Source organism: Watersipora subatra, chromosome 7 (genome assembly GCF_963576615.1).
Source record: "Watersipora subatra chromosome 7, tzWatSuba1.1, whole genome shotgun sequence".
Classification (NCBI taxonomy): domain Eukaryota; kingdom Metazoa; phylum Bryozoa; class Gymnolaemata; order Cheilostomatida; family Watersiporidae; genus Watersipora; species Watersipora subatra.
This window is the reverse complement of record NC_088714.1, coordinates 56,911,025-56,927,931: the sequence shown is the minus strand read 5'-3', so window position 1 is coordinate 56,927,931 and position 16,907 is coordinate 56,911,025. Positions and strand designations below refer to the sequence as shown.

The window sequence follows — 16,907 nt, the reverse complement described above, 5'->3', positions numbered from 1 at the left end:
AATCGCAGCCTTCACAAAAATGGCTGTAGGTTGGAATCCCTCTCAAAACGGCTCAATTGTGACTTAGTTGAACACAATGTGCTTCTGTTTACTCTTTCATGTAACATCATTCGTTGAAATATTGTCAAAAATAAACTTCATGCATTCAATAAAACCATGTCCATTGTCCTTACACGTCTATTTCATTATCATTGTAATGCTGAACTTTGAACAATGATATGTCAAAACCTAGCCAAAAATCAGTTTAATTTTTTAACCTTAGCTCGAGGGAGTACATATTATCCTCTGAAGAACATGAGGAGCCTGTCAGTCACTTGTGATGGTCGAAAAATACTGCAGAAATTGTTCACGTCATTTGATGAAAAATATGGGTCACATGATCAGATTATGACTAGATGGTTAGAGCAAGCTGAAACCAAACTGTAAAGCAGCGAGCATCCATATTTGACAAGGGCTTTCCGGTAAAACCCGAAGCGTTTGTCATAAAGTAGTACTAAGAGACGTTTTATATTGAGCCTTTCATTGGCCTTTCAATTCATGTGATAACATCATGTGTCAAAACAATAACCACATCAAGTAGAGTATTGTCATCAAAAAAAAAGGATTCCAACCTCCGCCCTTTTTGTGATGGCTGCGATTAACTGTTTGTTTCTGAGCTTTAAGAGCTTGTAACATTTCCACATATTTTGCATCAAAACCCAAGACATGGTGAAATTTTTGATATCAAATAACTGTAAAGCATATTTTCTTGCAAGTCAATCTTTAAACAATTTATGTAGTCAGTATTTATGTAGTCCAATATCTTCATTCAGCATAAACTTTGAAGTTAGATGTGCACATGTAACAATGTGACGTACAAAATACATAAATACTATCAACTGATTGGTTTCTTATAGTAAATCGATCAGTTAAAAACTCACAATGTATTGCCAATGTATTATATTGACAATTGCATGATGTAGCTTCGTCTGTAAATAGGGTATTTTTATTTCAAATTTTAAATATTAAAAATTTTCATTGAAAATTTTAACTATTTTAAAATGAAAATATATCAAAAATGTATATCAAAAATATATATAAATGAAAATATTTAGACTATATTGGCAGTTAGAAAATGATGATTTTATTGCAATGATAAATACACAAACAAGTAGGTATGCATTATACAATGCATAAGATCATTAAATAATCCTGGCCCAATCCTTACATAATAACAGCAATGTAAAAACAACAGCTACACGAATTTCAATATCATATTATTGTAAGAGAGCTGATTGTAACCATAAAGATAGCTCTACAATCTGCAGTAATGTAAGATAGTAAACTCTTTTGAAGTAATAGTTCATTAAAACCTGTGTTCATAATTGCTCTCATAGAGCAGAGGAAAGGGAGCTCTAGGGCAACTGGACTGGTTACCAGTCACATGTATGCAATTGTTTGACAGAGACTTTGTAACATAATTATTTCTAGACGTTTTTTCACCTTTCCCTTACATCTTAATAAAATGCCCAGCTCGTTAAAAAATATGACATAGCCTGTAGAAACTTTATACTGTTAAGAGCAATAGTGAAAAATAGACTAAAAAATTAGGGTCCACGCAGGATGACGGCTTACATATACAACAAACCAACAGCATTTGTTCTGGAGTTCAATTGCAATTGCTTCAGATTCACCATCTGGAAAAATCTATTTGTACAATATATGTTACACAGCAATCAACACCTCTCCTCGAGAGGTGTCGATCAACACCACACCTCGAAAATTTTACTAGAATTGATGCGATATTCCAAATTATTTTTCGCTAAAAACAAAGTAACATAATCTATGCAAAGACCGATGGAAGGCCGATGGACCAGATTGTATAAATGGAAACTTGATGTGGTCTCAAATGTGGAAACTAGAATTCAATATTGAAAAATGCAAGGTAAGGTGCTTTCTAAATGATTTATCTTCTGATGACTTTTTGCCATATTTTTAAATGAAAGCAAACTTCAATTTGAGCCACCTTGTTATATTTATGCTTTATGGTAGGCCTATAGCCTAACAAGAATCTGGGTTAGAGTTTTTAGTGATTTGTTTTGGCAATATCATATGGATACAAAAATTAACAAGGCAAACCGGATGTTAGGATTTTTAAAGAGAACAACTTTCCATGCTTCAAAACCTCTTAAACTGATTGCATATATATCGCTTATTGGACCAATTATACAGTATGGCTGTCAGGTGTGGGATCCGTACTATAAGCAGGATATCAATTAGTTCGAAGCAATCTAGAGGAAAGCAGCCAGGTTTATATGCAACGACAAAGGTCGTGAAATTAGTGTCACTGCCTTGGTGAAGAGTTTAAGCCTAGCAACATTAGAAGATCGCCGAAAAAGCATGTGTATATCCTTGCTACACAAAATTATCAGTGATTCACATTTTGGTTCTCCGGTAGCTTTAGGCCTATCGCACAGATTTCTGTAACTTTTGAATTTTTTTGACCAAACAGCACTACTACTGTAGCTGACAAGCTACCCAGCCGATGAATGTCTCTGCTAAATGTAAAGCATTAAAACGATACGGGATATAAAGCTCAGTTATGTGTGCAATTTGTGATAAATTTCACTCATTTTTATAAATGGTTTTACAGCATGCATTGGTTATCTTTACTTTTAATTATTCATTTTATTTTTACAGTTTTATGAGACCTACCCACTGTATTCGATGGACTATGTGCAGATACTATTTTTACTGATAGTCTCGATATATACACCATGTCAACATAATCCACAACCTCACACTCAGTTGTTACCAGATGAATGGCACAAAAAACGTTTTTAAGTTCAGCTAACTTCCTTACCCGCTGAAAAGATTGCATAATATTGTGGGTAGATCCGTATAACTGGTTGAAAAGGTTGTATAGACGTACTGCAGACCCTCTAAATCAATGGACAGGATATCAGATGCCAATTCTGCTGAACTATGATGTTTGACATTATTTGCCTTTGTTCTCAGACATTATATTCAGAATTCTTATGCACATATGTACAAAACGAGAACGGCGCCTAAACACCAAAAACAAATAAAGTAGGTCTACATATTAAATCTTCGAACCACCGCAACGGAATCAATTACACTAAAAAGAGTCGAACATTACCGACAACGTGCCACCTGTTTCAGTCAATAATGATGCAACAACTAAAAAGCTCTTGCGATGTATTGATCTGCCTCCTTACCATGTTGCTCAAGGACAGTCAGCACTAGTTGAGAACAAGGCAGAACAAGGCAGTTCTTCGTTAACGGAAACGCTCTTTCTGTAACCGCACCCTAGATAGCTGTTATTATATGTAACGCGGAGCGTATCAGCAATACGTATCAAACGTTTGAAATCACCAGAACTAGTGTCAAGGTTGAACAATTCACGAGTCATTTTCGCCGTGGTCTATTGGTAAAGAAATCGGGATCACCTCATGTAACACTGAAGACAGTCACAGCCGGCTTTGGCCTTGCTGTAATGCTAATAGCCTAAAACTGAGATATGATTTATTCTGTGCGAACCTAGATAATTTTTGTAAAGTTATATGCTAAATTAACTCAGAAAACGGTCGGTTAGCGCTTCTGTACCTGTAGTAATTTATAAACTATTGCACTAAAGTTAGAGATATTTTTAGGGGTCCAAAATCATTCGAGTCAATTCCTAACAAGGAATAAACTGTGCAATTTCTAAATTTATTGCATCATAGATGGTGGCATAATCAATTCAATTGAAGTCAAACATCTGTCTCTTCCACATTGGCCTCCTAACAAAAACTATCAGAGAATTCAAATAAACCGGCAAACAAAAACTCAGCCACACAGAGCAGTGCGCTACACTTCTTTACAAGACTGGTTGAGCTTGTCCGTAATTGTCGGAATAAATGCTAAATATGAATCTAGCTGTTGGAAACTTCCCATAAACTGTTTATACTGGTATTTATTCGAAGCACTCTCTTTCTCTTACACTCCTAGGTAGTCTAACGTAAAGAAATCTACGAGATTATACGCCTAATTCGGTAGTTAAGCGTGAAACACTACAATTCATTTGCACTTTGGTAGCTATTCTAACTTCAACGAACCGTTTCAATTCAATTCACCCAAACAGGCTAAATCAATTCCTTATCAATTCTCACCCAAAAGTTGGTTCATGGTTTCCTGTCAAAATAACCAAAAACCAGAATCACTAACTTGACTACACGCATTAGTCCAGCTCTTTGATTGTTTGTATAGCAAATATTAACTCTTTGAACCCATAACTACCTGTCTATGTGTGTCAGTAGCCCCGAGCAATTTATCCAACGATCGCAAGATTTTAAACAGTCATTGTCATTAAGTATGTCGGTATGTAAATATACCCATAATACAATAATATTTGATAAAACGCTAGTAAAAAAGTCTGGCTACACACTGCAAATGTCTCCAAATAGAAAAAAAAGTATTTCACAGTTCTGCGACAAAAACAATAAAATCGCGTATGAATAAAAACTTATAAAAATCTTTGCCGTAGCATCATATCTATCGAGCACACGCTCATCACCGTCTTGTGACTCAAAATACTGTAAAACCTCTAATTGAACGCCGTGGCACTCTTTTTTCAATCTTTCCTCGATGGTGGCAGTCAATTGGAGGCGGCGTTCAAATAGAGGCTGGCGGCCCATTTTTCAAATGGCTCGTCAGAATTTTCGTAAGATAAATTTAGCCCTATTACGAGCAAAGCGAATGTCGCCTATATTTTGCTTTTTTTCCATTGGGCGATATTAAACCTTTTAGATGCAAAATATCTGCTAACTCACCTCCAACTTGTCAAAGATCTCTGAATAAATATGCATCGAAAAATATCTCTATCAGTTGATATTTATTGCTTGCAATTGACCTGCGATGATACCATAGCCAATGTCCTTCTTTGAAATTTATTGGCATTTTCAATTTTTATTTCATTCTAAATTTGAATACATATTTTTATTTTATATCTATATTTAACATGGTTGAATAATGGATCATTGCACTCACTGATATGTTTGCTACAGTTTGCAGCCGAAACTAGCTTTTTATGTGCAATAGAAGTGGAACTATAAGCATCAATCTATTGCAAGCCGTGTTAAGATAGCCGCAAGGGTGCTATTAAATAACACGCTATAAATCTACATACTTATAAGTTATACCATAATAATAATTTATCAAATTATACAACTATATATTCATGAGCAAGTGACATAAACAAACCATACTCATATTATGAAAGAAACAAGAATTTACGTTTTTAAAACAAAAATATTTCTATCGTTTGCTTGGACAGCTGCGTTCTGTTTGTTGCTTTCGATGGAACGAACATTTTCTAGTTGTCTAATACCTTCCACAATATCTTCTGGCCTCAAATCTTTTTCTGCACTGCTGAACTAACCGATATTAGCTTCCAAACAATTTTTTACCAGAGCAAAACTTTCACGCTCTGCATTTGGCACCAATGAAACACGTAAAAGTTTGCTCACTAGCGTAACCTTTGGTCCAAAACTTGCGAACCGGTTTTTCTATGTATGTCCTTCGAAGTATTAGGACTGCGTTAAACACTGAACTACTATTAGCTTGAGACAGTTAGTAATTACTTCTATTTCGCTGCTTTCAAAGTTAATCTACCATCGTAAATTTAAATCATTTTTATATATGTAGGCTACTTCGAAGTGTCAGGACCGCGTTAAACAAGGAACCACTTTTAGCATGAGACAGTATTTATTTCTCTAGCGTTGCTTTGAAAGTTCATCTACCATCGTAAATTCAAGTCATTTTTTTTATAGATGTAGGCTACTTTGAAGTAGAAAGACCGCGTTAAACAGAGATCTACTACTAGCCTGAGACTGTTATTGATTACTTGTATGGTGTTGCTTTCATGGTTTTAACGAAAAAAGAAATCTGTGGAGTTGGACAATGAGAAAATTAATTATCATTGATATAAACGATTTAATTATTAACCCTTTTGCGATGGCCGGCTTACGGCTGGGAAAGTACCAGCGGACGAGGGCAATTACTAGGGCGATTTGAGCTTTTGACATGACTGCATAAAAACTGCAGCAACTTACATCGCAATGGTTGTAATCACATAAATTAACATGCATAAGAAAGCTGAGAAATTTCTCTACAAGCTGATATTTTTTTACCCAGATAGCTTGCAAGTGCTTACCAGCAAGTCTCAGATTGTTGAAGCAATGATTATTTTATTTTTATGTCTCATTTTCCATTGGGTTTTTCTAATTGTTAAAGGTATGTGACTATGTTGTATAAATGCTAGTTGCAAGGATTCATAGGTTCAAAACAATTTGCAAAAGAAATTGGTCGTTGGAGAGCTTTGAAAGTGGAGTTATGAACTCCGAAGCAATACGGGAGGGTCACTCGAAATTCTCAGTGCGTGACCCAAAAGACTAGCGAAAAATGAAGGCCTGACATGGTCGCCTAAACTTCGCTATAACTTACATGCAAATTGGCATGAAGCTGCAAATGAATATCTAAAAGATGAGATATTTTCTTACAGACTGAGATCTTTTCCTCTAGGCAGCTTGCAAGTTTTTGCAACTTGAGATCTATTTATTCGCAGTTATGATTTTCTGCAGTCAGATTTATATGTATTTATTAAAACTATAGATATATGTACCAGTAACAATTTTGCATATAAACTCATTGCACAGATTCATGTGTGCTGCAGAAAAGATTAACTGGTTTTGTACAAGAAAAATTGAGTGGTGAACCTTTATTCACACATTTGGTGAAGCAATAAAAGACCGGAAGCAATATTTATTATGAGCAGAAACAGCATATCATGGACTGCTAGATTGCAAAACAATATAAGAACTGAACTCTTTGATTAGGTGAGTGCCCTGAGGAGAGCAACAAACCACAAATACAACATACTAATGCACAACAAATACAATAGATTATGACATTTCAGCAAATGTAACGATGTACAAGCTAGCAATACGAAGCAATGAAGCATTTGTAGAAACTAAATAAGATACAGTTTGTAAATATATCTAGTTAGTATGACAAGGATCAAAACATGACTCGCACAAATATACTCCACAAGTGACTCCACTGCGCCTTCAGCTTGCTCTCACTCCTCACCGATGTATACTGACAACTTGTGCACATAGCGAGAGACAGCATCGCAGAGAGTAAATAACTTTATTCCAAATGTAGATCTGTTAGATGGAATTTACTGCCTGAAGCTGAGCCATCCTTTCCATGCCAGCAAGCTTTCATCTATAGATATAAATTTACCAGACAGCAAAACAGAATATAACCGGTCGTATTTCATGGCGAAAACATTTTCCAATTTGAACAATTTATTGCCAGCAGGCTGTTCAAAATAGTGAGCAAAAAGTAAACCTGTTTCTATTTTTCTTTCTATTTTTGTTTTTATTAAAAATCAGCGTAGATAATAAATGATTGTGGAGCAGTAAGACAACAGAGTAGGCTTTTCAAGAATATCTGTATGCATAGCTAAACCAATAACTCGCCAGATGTATTTACCATCAACAGGCTCCGAAGCATCGCAATGTTTTTGAAAGCCATATTTATTCGATTCGTTAATTATAGCATTTATAATGGCCGATGTTATAAAAAGCTTTAAATAATAAAAAAACTTGCCTGTTTAAAAATTCAAACGTTTACTCTTGCCAGGCTGTCAGCAAAACGTAATTATTTTGGTTTTAAGTCAGCTCCTCTTTAAAATCCGTAAATACTCCCCGTTTCATCGCCGGCTGTTTCACTGTCACTTTCGCAATCCAATTCACTCTGTTGATCTTCTTTTTTAATTCCATCGTCTTCTCCACAATTTTCTGACCTAGTGTCCTTTTCTTCACTTCCAAACCAGCCGATGTTTTCCTCTAAACAAACATTCTCTAGCCGAGCTTGAACAATCGTGTGCGTACACAATGAATAACTCTCCAAAAAGGAAGATCAAATCTTTTACTACGTGTTTTGCTTGCACATGCGTATTAGGGATTATTTGTAGCCTCAAACAAGTAGTATAAAGCCTGCCAAAATTGATGAAATTAGTAGTTTTAATTTTGAACGATTTTTTTAATGAATCAAAGATTTTTTAAAAAGTTTATCGAATACTGAGTTTTTTCGGGAAAATTCGGGATTCGGCAGCTGAGACATTGCTCGTTTTACGGGCTTTGACGGGCTTCGGCTCAAAAGAGTTAATACGATTTTGTGGAAACTTTTCTACTGATCAGTTGATATTATGGGCTCGTAAAGGTCAAATTATGTCAAAGTGATGATTAAATGAAAGTGGCTTCAAATTGGAGAGTGGTGGTCTATTTTTCAACCCTTCTCTCAGGGTGGCGGTCAGGCGTTCAATTGGACAGTGGTGGTCTATTTTTCAACCCTTCTCTCAGGGTGTCGGTCAATTGGAAATGGCGTTTAATTAGAGCTGGCGTTCAATTAAAGGTTTTACGGTAATCTGGAAAATTATAGTTAGTATCATATAATTCTTCATTAGCATCACAATCATTTATAACCTACTAACAAATGAGTCGTATCAACTTTTCGCGATGTTGTTCCAGTACAAGTTGTTATTATAACGAAGAAAGTAGATAGATATTTGATAATGATTAAAAATGAAGGTGAAGTTTCTGGACTGACGCTTTGTGCAAGAATGAATTTGATTGGTTTGCGCTGTTACGTAAAAACAGCATTTGCAAGCGGGGCAATGTGAATACCGTCATTCTAGCCATTAGGGTCTCTGACACACCTTTCGCAATGCCAGAATACCGGTCATTAGGATTCCAAGGGTTTAAGGAGGCATTCATGAATATAAAATAATAGATATAAGCATGACAATATAAGAATAAAATAAACATAACTAAGTTTAATGGCAGTTCACAGGCAAACCATAAAACTGTACTATACTAGTATGTAGTACATATTATCGACCAATAAAATATACACGGTAATATCTAAGTTATGTGGAAATGTGTGCAGCTGGCAACATTGAACAGCACTGACATCTTTGCTTCAGCGCGCATCAGATAACAGATTGGTTTACTTAAAGTATCAATTTCTGTGATGGATTTTTGTCAACACAGGAATAATCATAGAATTAGTAATAATAAAGGAGAGCATTGATACATTTTAACTCAAGTCATTTTGCCTATTAAATATAGAGAATTAATTCAAGGTTATTGGTAGAATGCTCCAAGTCCATTCGAATCTACAAAAAAATGTACCAAAAAAATCGATTCAATTAAATTCACTCATGAGTTGAACCGTAACGCTTGCTCGAGCAAGCATGTTAACTCAAGTGTCCATCTCTGACTAAAACCTGTTGAGCTTTGAGCAGCATATTGTCTTTTGTTGTCCTACGCATTTGAGGGACTTAACTTAATATTTTATGAATGTTACCAGCCAAATCATTGGAGTTAATTGCTTGTCATGGTCTATCAATACCAGCAATATTATATTTATATTGATCTCAATCAAAAGTCGGCAAATCTTCATATTAGCTGAATTTGTGTTATAATTTCAATTTTTTTCTTAATGTACATATGTTGCAAAAATTGAATATATATTTATATATATCTTCCATTTTAGATGTAGTAAAAGCAGGGCAACAGTGTATTCCAAATGTTCTGTTATTTATACATTTCTTAATTATTACATAAAAAGCCATGAGATTCTGTAGCTGTTGTCGGCATTTTAGATCTATACTTGGTTTTATCATAAATACAACTATATGAAGTAGTTATTACCGTATAAAGATGTTAAAATTCTTGTCACATCGCCTTCAGTGCTCATTAAGTGGTTGTTCTAAACTGGTTCGTATAAACTTTAATAACTCCTTCAATTCAGTTTTAGCATTATAAATATTCTTGTTGCTCAACTGTGTAATTTTTTTCAAAACTGCACCAAAGGAATAGCTTTAAAGTTGTTTTTACTATAACATCTTTGGTGTTATATCATTATACATTATCTCTACACATTCACAAACTTCATGAGATGCGGAGTTGTAATACTTTGGCAGCATTATAAACATCATAAATATGTCCTCAATCATATATATAGTCTTATATTATATATATATATATATATATAAAATAATCATATACAGTGCCGTCAGAAATTATGAGACCACCTCACATTTTAAGAGACAAGGTGGTAGCAATGATTTACTGACTTAGTTTTACAAAAAACTATCATAAACCATATACCATTAGATGCGGAATTTTCTACTGATTAATATGAAGCAAATTTCCATCACATAACAATCCATACTTATTTTTTATCTCAATCGAAAGGCATATGCAACTGATATGAATAAAAAAACGAAAAGATATTTTCATTTTTTTATTCATTTTATTATTTTATTCATTTTTTATTTTTTTATGCAAAACTATTTGACTTTGTGAGATTACAGAATGCACAACACATAGTGATGACATCACGTTTTACCACTAACAAGCTATGTGGTCGGACAATGAAAAGATAACTTGATGACACTAATTCTATCACCGATGCTGTAAAAAAACAATGAAAGACTCCTGATTTACTTTACTAGAACAAGGAGAAATTTCTGCATCTAATGATGTACAATATGTGGCAAATGAATGAATTAATATGGTGCCAGCAGATGTGCAAAGTTGAACAAAGGCGAGAATTATTGGGTGGTCTCATAATTTCTGACAGCACTGTATATATACGGTGATATATATCATATATAGCAAACACCAGAGCTTGTAGTAAATAAAATATGATAAAGCAAAATCATGCTATGCTATCATGGATTGTGGAATTGCGTACATTGTTGCAGTCTTGAAAATTATTTACCTGTTATGTTGTTCTGAAGTTAATTTAACCAAACCAATTGACTGTTATTTTGTTAGCATAGAAGCATACACTGTGAATCCATGAATAATACTCATTGCTTTACTCTGTTGTACACGAGGAGTTCAATCTAAAAAACAAAATGTTTCTCTGCTTATGAGATAATCATATGATGTCAAGGTAATGCTAATAAGTAGTAGTTCATAGCCATTCAATTTAGCCACTTCAATGAAAATAGCATGTGAGGCTGCTAGGAAAAATGTCAAACTTTTTTTCCATATTCTGTGGGATTTTATCATACTCTTGAAATATTACTGGGATAGTAAATGGATTGTATTGCATTTTTTTGTTTCTCTGAAAATTGTCAATTCATTGCTGTTAATACAAGGCATCTGCGACCATTTTCGCATACTACTGACAATAGTTTAGTCATAGCAGAGTCATAGTCAAGCGATTCCGGTATATGTTGCATTTTGTTAATACTTTGTATCTCCTACAAACCAAAATGGTTCTTTCACATCTCTTTTGGCTGCTATACAGATAGCCTTTTTTACCTCTCATGTTTACGTAAACCCACTACAAGAATGTCATTTTCTAACTTTTGTTTAGATAAAGTGGCCCATGGTATTTGATTTGCCACACTACAGCTTTATCATGTGTGATACAACATAGAATCTGTAGTTATAAATGTGGTCTCATCAACTTTGAGTAAATTTTTATTAACAAGTTTAGATATTTTTCAATCATTTGATATTGTGTTTGTTGTTTTTGGAGGTTTGACTGCCAGAATGTTTCAAGATAGAAATCTACAAAATTTGATTGCAGTTAAAACGCTCAGAACAAAGCATGACATCCTGACACCCAAATATCTATAGTTGCATCTTTTATAGTTGATAGATACACAGCCTCATCAGCGCCGGGTACCCATATGCATTTAGCGAGTGTTGATGGAACACATTTTAGCCAACCTATTTTCAAAAACTTTGGACATCTATAGCAATATATCTAAGGCTATATTTGAAGTTTCATTCCAACAATCATGAGCAAATACAAAATACAAAGTCAATAGAGAGGCATAACACTGCAACTTGAACGTATATGCCGATATCAATAACAAGAGAGACAGACAGTCGCGCGACTATTGGCGTCAATTTGAGAGAAGTCTAGACGTGTTGTTTTATGAGTGTTTTAAACGTGACAAAGTTTTGCTGATTTTAATCTTGAAACATCCTAGCAGTCAGAATACCTAAAATGACACACCAGATCTCAAATGATAGAAAAATATATTTGCTTTCTTATAAAATCTATTAGAATTTGATGTGGTCACATCTTTAACGACGTGAAGGCTTTCAATACCTTGTTCAGAGAGTAAGCTATCTGTTTTCCCACGACCAAACACGAGCGAAGCGTTTGGTTGCGAGATTTATGACAAATGCATATGTGCATACAACTCCCGAAAAATTATCAGTTAACGGCCATTACCAAACCCTTGTACCGAAATCTCATCAAAAAATTTAACCATTTTTGTGTAGAGTCGTTTAAGTATAATAATGGTTGGTCGTGGGCTGTATGAAAGGGGAATTTCTAGTTAATATTATGCACATATAAACTTCTGAGTTCTTTTCATATGGTGCCAATTTTTTCCTATTCAGTTGCATTCCCCGTGAAAATTTTCTGTCAACCATGATACTTACTGATTCTGCTGTTTTAGCTCACTATGGCGATGCCAAATCCAGCAGCTTGCCATTTCACTTCTAATATTGCATTTCTCCTATAGCAGGGAGAGATATAAACATATCATCTTTACCTTTCATTATTGCTGTTTGTTGTACATAATAACACCCAGTACATTACAGCTACCATTTCAGCTACCATTGCAGTTTTCCTATTGCACTGCAGTGCCATTTGACTGCTAATATTGCATTTTTCAACCAGCAGTACCCTTTCCTTTTCCATTATCACTTTGGTCTTGGGCTGTATGACAGGGGAATTTCTAGTTCATATTATGCACATATAAAATTCGGAGTTCTTTTCATATGGTGCCAATTTTTTCCTATTCAGTTGCATTCCCCGTGAAAATTTTCTGTTAACCATGTTACTTACTGATTCTGCTGTTTTAGCTCACCATGGCGATGCCAAATCCAGCAGCCGGTGCAGCTCCAGAGGACATGGTCAAACAGGTTAGGTTTTTTCCATGTTTGCTAGTTTATTTTCGATATGATTCATAGCTACGATTTGCATTCTGTATGATTCGTAGTTGAGGTCTTTTGGTGACGCAAATAAACATCGCTAATTGATTTTTGACAGAAGGTTATCGAAGCTTACAATGGATGAATAGTCTGTACACAAAAGTAAATTTGAACTATCATCTATTAGATTAATATTGTTGTACTCCTGACTCTTGTACTGTTAACACTTTTATATTGACTGATTGCAATCCTGCACTCAGTGTTTCTCATCGTGATATAAGCTTATAGATCAATTCAATACTTTATGATGTTTGACAGTTTGAAAGATGTTAATGAAGTTATTCTGCATCACCAGCTTGAATTCTAAAGATAGCAGATGCATTAATGATGTTTGGGCACACGTTTCTTGTTTGATTTATTGTTGTTTTGTAATGTTACATTACTTGACTCGCTCAACAAACTTGTTTTTATTAAGAGATCACTTCACTTTGTATTTCTTCGTTACATTCATAGTATAAACCTCTAGATGCTGGTAATATTTTGGTAGAAATTTTTGATTGTAAACACAGAACATGATACCATGTACTACAGGTAGTTTTAAAGTATGAAAACAAACTATAGCATGATGAATGGGATCACATTGACCCTACAACCTGTACACCAATTCAGTCTACCACATGATGCAAATGGTCTTTGATGTTCTGTGTAGCTTTTTTTTCTGACTTTTACTGACAGAGTCAAATAAAAGAAGTCATCATTAGGATATGTCAGACTCAGACTGATTAGAATAAAATAAATATAAACACAAAATAAATATTTCCATTAATAGTAACCTGGGAGTTAGTATTTTATAAACAATGATGAATTATATTTCAGTTCTAATCATGAATTAACATTTATTAGATGCTTTCGTTGTTTTCTTTTAACTACCATTATTGTTTCTGTAGATGCAGTAGTTCTCTTGTTTCAAGCAACCAGCAGAAAATTCTCAAAACTAAAAAAAATCGTGTTTTTAATCAAAGCTTTTAAATGAGGCCTCTCATAATAACGCAGATATTTGTCATCTATGTAAATCTATAAGCAAACAATGAAAAAGTTGAAATATTTTACAGTGAATTGCTCACAAGTGTATGATGAAATGTAGCATGATTGAATATCGTGCTTTTTGCAGTTTAGAGAATTCCTTCTGACGTACAACAAAGTCTCAGAGATGTGTTTTGATGCCTGCATTCATGACTTCAAAACAAGGAAAATCAATGATAAAGAGGTACCAGCCTATCATTCACTCATTCCACTCATTCTTGCATTGCTTCTTAGCCAATATCCCTTAGGTTTTTAGATTTTTAAGTTTCCTCAAACAAACTGGAGTATGCTTTTCGTGAGGCTATGTGATTGTCTTAAACCATTATGTTATGCTCCATGACCATATAGCTATATCATAGATCCATATAAAATATGGATCTATGATATAATTGTAGATCTATAGATATATCTATAGATATATCTATAGATATATCTATAGATATATCTATAGATATATCTATAGATATATCTATAGATATATCTATAGATATACGTGGCAGGAAAAAGAGTATCAGTTAGATTTGGTGTCTGTATCCGAAATTCAGTGTTTTTTATGGTGAGAATTGGACAACCTTATAAAATAGCTACCGACCCATACCATTTTACATTTCTAATAGTTCTGCGATTTACAAGCCTTAAAATGGTATTTTGAAATTGCCATTTTGCTATTACCTATTATTTGTTTCAACTCTAAGCCTGCAGTTCTAGGGCTTCTTCCTTAAAGGTTGACTTGCAACAAAATTCACACTACAGTTATTTGGTACCAAAAGATTCACCATGTCTTGCTCTGCTGTGTTGTAGGTTCAAAATATGTGGAAATGGGATAACAAGCTCTTAAAAGCTCAAAAACGAACAGTTCATCGCAGTCATCATGAAAACGTCGTAGATCAGAATCCCTTTCCAAAACAGCTCAAATGGGACGTAGATGATCACGATGGCTTCTGTTTACACTTTCATGCAACCTCATTCGCCGAAATATTTTCGCGAATATACTTCAAGCATTCAACAAAACTATGTCTATTGTCCTTCCGCGTCTATTTTATCATCATTGTAAGGCTGTCACTTTGAGCACTGATATCTCAAAACCTATCGTAAAAATTTGTTTCAATTTTTTAACTTTAGCTCGAAGGAGTGCATATCATCCTCTAATAAACATGATGAGCCTGTTGTTCACCTGTGGTAGTCGAAAAGTGCTGCAGACATTATTCGCGCTGTTTGGCAGGAAGTACGGGTCACATAATCAGATTATGACTAGACGATTAGACCAAGCCGAAACAAAACTTTAAAGTAGCGAGCATCTATATTTGATACAGGGTTTTCTGTAGAACCCGAAGTGTTTGTCATAAACCAGTGCTACGAGACGTTTTACATTGAGCCTTTTATTGGCCTTTCAATTCATGTGATAACATCACGTGTCAAAACAATAACCAAAATGTTTGAGAACGTCAGTAAAATAAAGAGATTCCAAACTACGGCGTTTTCGTGATGACTGCGATTAACTGTTCGTTTTTAAACGTTTTAGAGCTTGTAATCACATTTCCACATATTTTACACCGACAAAACAGCAGAGTAAGACATGGTGAATCTTACGATACCAAATAACTGTAATGTTAATTCTGTTGCAAGCAAACCTTTAAAATAAAAGTGGTAGTTTTTATGATTTTCATGGTGTGTAATGTATTTGTAATGCTTGAAGTTTATAGAGTTTATTTTGCTGTGTTTGGAATTCATAGAGCTTTATTCCGAGGGAGGATATTTTTATGGATATGGATTAGTAACTTGAAAAACACTAAATTAGAATTGAACACGAACACTTTGTGCAATATGGTTGAAAGTACTGCAAATTTTGCACTGCCTCCGCAAACTGTTGTAGTTATTTAGCCAGTCCGATATCATGAAGAAAGTGATGCTAAGAAAGAATCCTGAAGCATACAAAAGGAAAAAGTCTAGCTTTGATAATTAAATTTAAAATCTCAAAATTATCTGAAAAAATAATAAAATATAAAGAGTTTATGCTAGATTGTGTCTATGTACTTTAAGTTGGATTATCTCTAAAGATAAAGGTTATTTATCTTTCCTAGCTGAAATGTTGAGTTTTTAATACTTTCGTCATCGTTAGTTTCTTCCGGCATTCGCAGCTGCTCAAAGTGTTCCTTGTTGCTCTTGTTTAGACCGGCTGTACTAACTTCTGCATGGACAAATACCTGAAAATGACTCAACGGATCTCCCAGAGATTTGCGGAGCATCAAGTGAATCAAAATGAAGCTCAACTTGGACCTCTGGCGGCGAAACAAAACACTTGAATAAGCGTCTTAGTAAGATGGAATCGCACGATCCACATAACGATACTTTATATTTGAACAATCTTTCTGTGTACTTAAGGGATTTTAATTCAATTTAGATGAGATTTCACTTTACATATCATCCACTAACTGAGTCTTCAAATCTAAATATTCATTGTGTTTTGTAATATATGATTTGCATCTCCTGAAGCACTGCTCGTTTTTAGAAAGTTGAAAAAATAAAAAGTATTTATACTGTTTCTCATTGTATGTGTAGCATTTGTAAAGCTTGCTTTGCACAGCTACTACAAGATGCTTATTTATACTAAACTGTAATTTGATGTTTGTACAGGATATTATGGTATGTCAAGTCTGAAAAATTGGTTTTAATATGTGATGCTGCGTCTTACTGATTACTCTTTGTGAGAAATACTATCTAAAGCTATCACAAGCTCACCTCCGCTGCGTTACCGCAGAAATAATAGCCAAGATGCAAGGAATAGCAATGAGAAAACAGCAT

General features: G+C 34.4%; 1 protein-coding gene across 1 annotated transcript; it reads left to right on the top strand.

Annotated features, from left to right (window-relative positions):
• Positions 1 to 12,886: 12,886 nt before the first annotated feature.
• LOC137399907 (mitochondrial import inner membrane translocase subunit Tim9-like) lies at positions 12,887 to 16,716 on the top strand. The gene is made up of 3 exons (XM_068086169.1): positions 12,887 to 13,013; positions 14,194 to 14,289; positions 16,277 to 16,716. The coding sequence occupies exons 1-3, from the start codon at positions 12,960 to 12,962 to the stop codon at positions 16,406 to 16,408; spliced, it is 282 nt and encodes a 93-aa protein (XP_067942270.1). The 5' UTR covers positions 12,887 to 12,959; the 3' UTR covers positions 16,409 to 16,716.
• Positions 16,717 to 16,907: the final 191 nt, after the last annotated feature.